Source organism: Entelurus aequoreus, linkage group LG22 (genome assembly GCF_033978785.1).
Source record: "Entelurus aequoreus isolate RoL-2023_Sb linkage group LG22, RoL_Eaeq_v1.1, whole genome shotgun sequence".
In the NCBI taxonomy this organism is placed as follows: domain Eukaryota; kingdom Metazoa; phylum Chordata; class Actinopteri; order Syngnathiformes; family Syngnathidae; genus Entelurus; species Entelurus aequoreus.
The window spans coordinates 4,448,958-4,456,457 of NC_084752.1; the positions used below are offsets into that span (position 1 = coordinate 4,448,958).

Consider the following 7,500-nt stretch of genomic DNA (forward strand, 5'->3'; position numbering starts at 1 on the left):
CATCAGATCGGATCCGATTTCGAGTCCCAATTCGAGACTTTGACAACAGATCATAGAAGTGAAACAAATTTGTGGTATTGAATGTTACATACATGTTTTTTGTAGTGCACAATAAAGAAAAACTACAATTGTTCCCAGGTGGGTTTTGCCCTCTAAGTCTTCCTGTATGAGAGACTTACTCACTTTGTAATAACAAGAACAAAACCAAGAAAAATAAATGATCGCAAAACCTTTGACAACTTCTCTCCCGTCTACTTTCTCCTTTTCATTCAATGTATGTTTGACTGAGTGTATGTACTTCAATGTAGGCATGCAGTATGTGCTCCTTACACAACAATGTGTAGCAGTAATAAAGTAACATCATAACCATGTCAGCTACAAAACACAATGTTAAAGTTGTACAAAAAGAAAAGAACCTTTCCAGAGTCCGCGCAGGCCCTCGTTTTGGAAGATGTGTTTGTAGGCCTGCATGGTGCCGCTGTAGCGCCGAGCAACGCCGTCCAAGTTCACCTGCGCTTGGAACCTCACTTTCACCACGTCTGTGGGCTGAGCGAACGACACCGCCATGGCGCCCGTCGTGCAGCCGGCCAGGATACGCATCAACACTCCTGGATCTGTGCAAACACACAACAATTATTGCAATACTTTCAGTCACATACAATACTATTATATGCAATACTTTCCATCACATACAATACTATTATATGCAATACTTTCCATCACATACAATACTATTATATGCAATACTTTCCATCACATACAATACTATTATATGCAATACTTTCCATCACATACAATACTATTATATGCAATACTTTCCATCACATACAATACTTTCATTAATATACAATACTTTCATATACAATACATTTATATACATTCTTTTCATCACATACAATACTTTCATTCATATAACATACATTTATATACAATACATTTATAAACATTCTTTTCATCACATACAATACTTTCATTCATATAACATACATTTATATACATATCTTTCATATACAATACATTTATATACAATACTTTCCATCACATACAATACTTTCATTCGTATACAAAACTTTCATATACAATACATTCCATCACATCCAATATTTTCATTCATATACAATACTTTCATTCATGTACAATACAATACTTTCATTCATTTACAATCCTTTTAACCACTTACAATACTTTCCATCACATCCAATACTTTCATTTATATACAATACTTTCATTCATATACAATACTTTTATTCATTTACAATCCTTTTAACCACTTACAATACTTTTGTATACAATACTTTCCATCACATACAATACTTTCATTCATTTACAATACTTTCATATACAATACATTCTTTCCTATACAATACTATTATACCGTATACAATACTTTCGTTCACATACAATACTATTATATACAATACTTTCAATCTTATACAATACCTTCATTCACATACAATACTTTTATGTACAATATTTCAATCACATACAATACTTTCTTCCATATAGACAGTACCTTCATTCATTTACAATATTTACATATAGAATATTTCAACCACTTACAATACTTTCTTTCATATACAATACTTTCAATCACAATACTTTCATTCATTCACAATACTTTCACGTACAATACTTTCATTAATTTACAATACTTTCATATAGAATATTTCAACCACATACAATACTTCCATTCATAAACAATACTTCCATTCATGTACAATACTTTCATATACAATACTTTCATTCATTTATAGTACTTTCACATACAATACTTTTTCATTTATAATACTTTCACATACAATACTTTTTCATTTATAATACTTTCACATACAATACTTTCATTCATTTATAATACTTTCATTCACATACAATACTTTCATTCATGTATAATACTCTTATTCATTTATAATACTTTCATTCACATACAATACTTTCAATCATTTATAGTACTTTCACATACAATACTTTCATTAATTTACAATACTTTCATATAGAATATTTCAACCACATACAATACTTCCATTCATAAACAATACTTCCATTCATGTACAATACTTTCATATACAATACTTTCATTCATTTATAGTACTTTCACATACAATACTTTTTCATTTATAATACTTTCACATACAATACTTTTTCATTTATAATACTTTCACATACAATACTTTCATTCATTTATAATACTTTCATTCACATACAATACTTTCATTCATGTATAATACTCTTATTCATTTATAATACTTTCATTCACATACAATACTTTCAATCATTTATAGTACTTTCACATACAATACTTTCATTCATTTATAATACTTTCAATCACATACAATACTTCCATATAGTGTACAGTACACACCTGCAGAGGTAGATAAAGCTGCTGGATGCTTATGATACTTGTAATGCAGTTACTGCCATCGGGCGGAGTTGGAACAAACAACCGCTACATGAGGAGGTTGCCTACAGCCACTGGTGTTAATGTTTCTGAGTTGGAGCTAACTAGAGACCCCGTCTGTCTTTTGCTTTTGTTCAACACACACACCCGATAATTAGGTTCATGGAAGTACTTCTAATTAGAGCATTTGCAGTATTTATAACTGCATTTTCACAAATGAGTTAAAAGATCATAAATTACTTTAAATTTGATAGTCAATTTTTTCAACTTTATAAATAATTAACAATTTAAAAACTTAACACAATAATGCATATTTGTAACGGAATATAATTTAACTTTATTGTCATTGCACTTAAAAAGTACAACTTTTTTTTTTTTTTTGTATAATTTATTAGAATATATAATGATAAAAAAAAGTGGAAAAAGTGAACAAGAAAACATTTTAAAAAGTGAACTTTTTTTTATAATAAACATAGGGGGAAAACTGTTGGAAAAGTAAAAAAGAAATTCTAAAAAAAGAAAGTAAATTTCAATAAATGTAGGACAAAATGTGAAAAAAAAATTCTAAAGAGTAAAACCTTTTTTATAATAAATATAGGTGGAAAAATTTTGAAAAAGTAAAAAATGAATTTAAAAAAAAATAAAATAAATTGCAATAAATATAGGACAAAATGTGAAAAAAAAATTCTAAAGAGTAAAACATTTTTTATAATAAATATAGAAAAAAAGTGAAAATCAAAATCTGAAAAAAAAAATTCTAAAGAGTAAAACATTTTATAATAAATATAGGGGGAACATTTTTGAAAAACTAAAAAATGAATTTAAAAAAAAGAAAAGAAATTGCAATAAATATAGGACAAAATGTGAAAATAAAATTCTAAAGAGTAAAACATTTTTTATAATAAATATAGGGGGAAAAATTATGAAAAAGTAAAAAATGAATTTAAAAAAAAGAAAATAAATTGCAATAAATGTAGGACAAAATCTGAAAAAAAAATTCTAAAGAGTAAAACATATTTTATAATAAATATAGGGGGAAAAATTTTGAAAAAGTAAAAAATTAATTCTAAAAAAAGAAAATAAATTGCAATAAATATAGGACAAGATGTGAAAAAAAAATTCTAAAGAGTAAAACATTTCTTATAATAAATATAGGGGGGAAATTGTTGAAAAAGTAAAAAATAAATTCTAAAAAAAGAAAATAAATTGCAATACATATAGGACAAAATGTGGGGAAAAAAATTCTAAAGAGTAAAACATTTTTTATAATAAATATAGGGGGAAAAATTATGAAAAAGTAAAAAATGAATTTAAAAAAAAAGAAAATAAATTGCAATAAATATAGGACAAAATCTGAAAAAAAAATTCTAAAGAGTAAAACATTTTATAAAAAATATAGGGGGAAAAATTTTGAAAAAGTAAAAAATTAACTCTAAAAAAAGAAAATAAATTGCAATAAATATAGGACAAAATGTGAAAAAAAAATTCTAAAGAGTAAAACATTTCTTATAATAAATATAGGGGGGAAATTGTTGAAAAAGTAAAAAATAAATTCTAAAAAAAGAAAATAAATTGCAATACATATAGGACAAAATGTGGGGGGAAAAATTCTAAAGAGTAAAACATTTTTTATGATAAATATAGGAAAAAAGTGAAAAACATTAGGGCTGTCAAATGGTCCATTTTTAAATCAGATTAATCACATTTTGGAATTTGGATTAATCATGATAATCACTGGTGATTATTAAGAATAACTATTATCTTAACAAAAAAACCCAACATTTCACGTCGTCGCATGCATCCTTCTGATCACTGACTATGTTAGTCCAGTTAAAAGAGCTTCTACGCTCTAAATAAATTGCATCATTAAAAAGTGTGCACATGATTAATGCGATAATTTTTTGTGATTAATCACACTCGTTCATTTTTACAGGCCTAAAAAATTGTTATAAACACTGCAAAAAAAGTGACAGATAAAAACATTCTAAAAAGTGGAAAAAAAAGTTGAATAAACTTTCATAAATAAATAAATACATATATTATTATTAAATAATGTATATATATATATATATTATATTATTATTAAATAATAAATTAACTTTTCAAAAAAGGGAAAACACATTTTATTAAAATACAATTTTTGGGGGAAATGTAGAAAATTAGAAAGTTACTTTTTTCTTTTTTTTATACTAAATATTGGGGGGAAAAGTGGAACATTCTTAAAAGTGAAAACATTTATAATAATCAATGGAAATGAAAGTTAGAAAAATGAACATGATGAAATAATTGGATGCTTACTCTGGGCTCCTCCGGTGTAGAAGTCCCTGACGTTGTCATAGAGACCGATCCTAACGGAGGCGAAGCACACCTGCCTCTGCAGACCCGCCACCAGGCCGTTGTACAAAGACCTGGGCCCCTCAGTGCGGACCATGGTGCTGATGGTGCCGAACACGCCTCTGTAGCGAATGTTCTTGGTCGCCTCCACCGCCTTCTCGCCTTGGACCTGAAGTCAAGAGTCTTTTAGGACGAGCACGCAGAGTCAACACGCGCGCACGCTTACCTGCAGTCTGACTTTGGCCGTGTCCAGCGGGAACGTGACGAGGTCGGCGATGCACGCCGCCGCCCCAGCGCTCGCCATCTTCACGGCGAGAGGAGGCGGGACGTCTGAGGGTTTGAGACCGACCATCTTTTCCTAAATCTGAATGTGAAATCATTAAGATGAGCTGGTAGAAATAAATAAATACATATTTAGATTTTATTTGTATGGTCCGCTCTCATATTTACATTTTGTTCCCAATATAGTTTCACTTTATTCTTCAGATATTGGAACTTCTTCCTGTTCTGATTGTCCCCAAATTGCAACTTGGTTTTTTTCCCATTTTATTTCCATTTAAAAAAGAATGTCTTTAATATTTTTACTTTATGCTTCTAAAATGATGTATTCCCTGCCAAATAATGATTTTACACTCAACTTTCTTTCTCGTAGTAATTTGACTCAATTCTTAAACTTAAACTTTTACCCAATGTAATTTTTCCCAAATTGCAACTTATTTTCTTTCTCTTTTTATTACACTTAAAAAAATAATATTCCAACTTTATGCTTCTAAAATTATTTTATCCTTAACCTTTTTTCTCATGTTTTGACTTTTCTCTTGAAATATAATTTTTTTTCCCTAAAATGCAACTTTTTTCCCCATTTTTTTAATTCTAAAAATTGTTTTTAGTATGTCAACATTTTGCTTTTAAATTTTATTTTATCCCTCAAAATAATGATTTTATTCCCAACTTTCTTTCTCTTAAAATGACACCTTTTCCCCATAAAATTTTACACTTTATTCTTGAAATATTCAAACTTTTCCCGATCTAATTTTTCCCAAATTGCAACATTTTTCTCCTCATTTTATTCCACTTAAAATGTTTTATATTCCAACTTTATGCTTCTTAAAAATGTTTCTCCTCAAATAATTATTTTCTCCTCGACTTTATTTCCTGTAAACTTACCTTTTTTCTCATGCTTTGACTTTTCTCTTGAAATATAAAATGTTTTCCCTAAAATTGCAATATGTCAACATTTTGCTTTTAAAATTATTTTTATCCCTCAAAATAATGTTTTATTCCCAATTTTCTTTCTCTTAAAATGACACATTTTCCCCCTAATATTTTCACTTTATTCTTGAAATATTAAAACTTTTCCCAATCAAATTTTTTGCAAATTGCAACTTTTTTCTCCTCATTTTATTCCACTTAACTTTATGCTTCTAAAAATGTTTCTCCTCAAATAACTATTTTCTCCTCGACTTTATTTCCTGTAAACTTCCTTTTTTCTCATGCTTTGACTTTTCTCTTGAAATATTAATTTTTTTCCCTAAAATGTAAACTTTTTTTAAAAAAAATTTTTTATTCCAAAACTTGTCTTTAATATGTCAACATTTTGCTTCTAAAATTATTTCCCCCCCCTCAAAATAATGATTTTATTCCTGACTTTTTCTCTTAAGACTATAACTTTTTCCCCAAATTGCAACTTTTTTCTCCTCATTTTATTCCACTTAAAATGTTTTATATTCCAACTTTATGCTTCTAAAAAAAATTCTCCTCAAATAACTATTTTCTCCTCGACTTTATTTCCTGTAAATTTACCTTTTTTCTCATGCTTTGACTTTTCTCTTGAAATATTAAATTTTTTCCCTAAAATTGAAACTTTTTATTTTATTCTTTTTATTCTAAAAATTGTCTCTAATGTCAACATTTTGCTTCTAAAATTCCCCCCCTCAAAATAATGATTTTATTCCCGACTTTTTTTCTCTTAAGATTATAACTTTTTCCCCAAATTGCAACTTTTTTTTTTAACTTGAAAGTCTTTAATATTGCAACTTGATGCTTATAAAATTAAACCCGCCCCCCTTTTAAAATAACAATTTTAAATTTTCACTCGACTCTTAAAATATTACAACTTTTTTTTTTTTTTACATAATTTTTTTAATAACAAACACTATTTCCAAAAAATTTCATTTCTTTTTTAATTTCACAATTTTAAAAAATTCACTGACTGCTTTTAAAATAAATATTTTCCTGCATTATACTTTATTCTCGTAAAATTAAAACTATTTTCCACCTGAAATTACTATTTTGCTTCTCTTAAGATTTCCTCCGAAAATTACAGCTTTATTACGGGACTACTTTTACAAGCCTTTATTATTTACGTATGCTAATAAATTGACATTTTTCTTCAAATAATTAAGACCGTTTTTTGTAATTTTATGACTTAATTCTTGTAAAATGACTTTAAATTAAAAAAGAAAAAGTTTTCTTGTTAAATTGCACATTTTAAAAGGTGCCAAGGACCAATGGAAAACCGCTGCGGTCCACAGATGGTCCGAGTGCCACACTTTGGACACGCCTGCAGCAACAAATGTTACTTACATGCTCCGTCAGTCACCAGGCAGGACTGACTAATAATCCATCAAAAGTCTCCCAACAGCAAGAAGGACGTCCTGAGGATTTATATCTTTTCTGGCCGCCCGGCTTCTTTATCACACACGAGAGGCGTTACTGTAGTTCTCCCCGGTCAAAGCAAAGTCCATTCACTGTCAGAAAGTCAATGTTCA

At 28.3% G+C, this 7,500-nt stretch overlaps 2 protein-coding genes across 2 annotated transcripts in view; one reads left to right on the forward strand and one right to left on the reverse strand.

Moving 5' to 3' along the window:
- elmod2 (ELMO/CED-12 domain containing 2) overlaps positions 1–370 on the forward strand; it is a 14,746-nt gene extending 14,376 nt beyond the window's left edge. Inside the window, exon 10 of the transcript XR_009823795.1 lies at positions 7–370. The gene's annotated coding sequence lies outside the window, so the exon portion shown is untranslated. The remainder of the gene's footprint in view (positions 1–6) is intronic.
- Positions 1–7,475, reverse strand: part of ucp1 (uncoupling protein 1) — a 9,953-nt gene extending 2,478 nt beyond the window's left edge. The window contains exons 1-4 of the mRNA XM_062032772.1: positions 7,316–7,475; positions 4,956–5,093; positions 4,694–4,898; positions 417–614 (exon numbers count right to left, since the gene is read on the reverse strand). Coding sequence (XP_061888756.1) covers positions 417–614; positions 4,694–4,898; positions 4,956–5,081 — 529 coding nt within the window. The 5' untranslated portion in view covers positions 5,082–5,093; positions 7,316–7,475. The remainder of the gene's footprint in view (positions 1–416; positions 615–4,693; positions 4,899–4,955; positions 5,094–7,315) is intronic.
- Between the last annotated feature and the right edge of the window lie 25 nt (positions 7,476–7,500).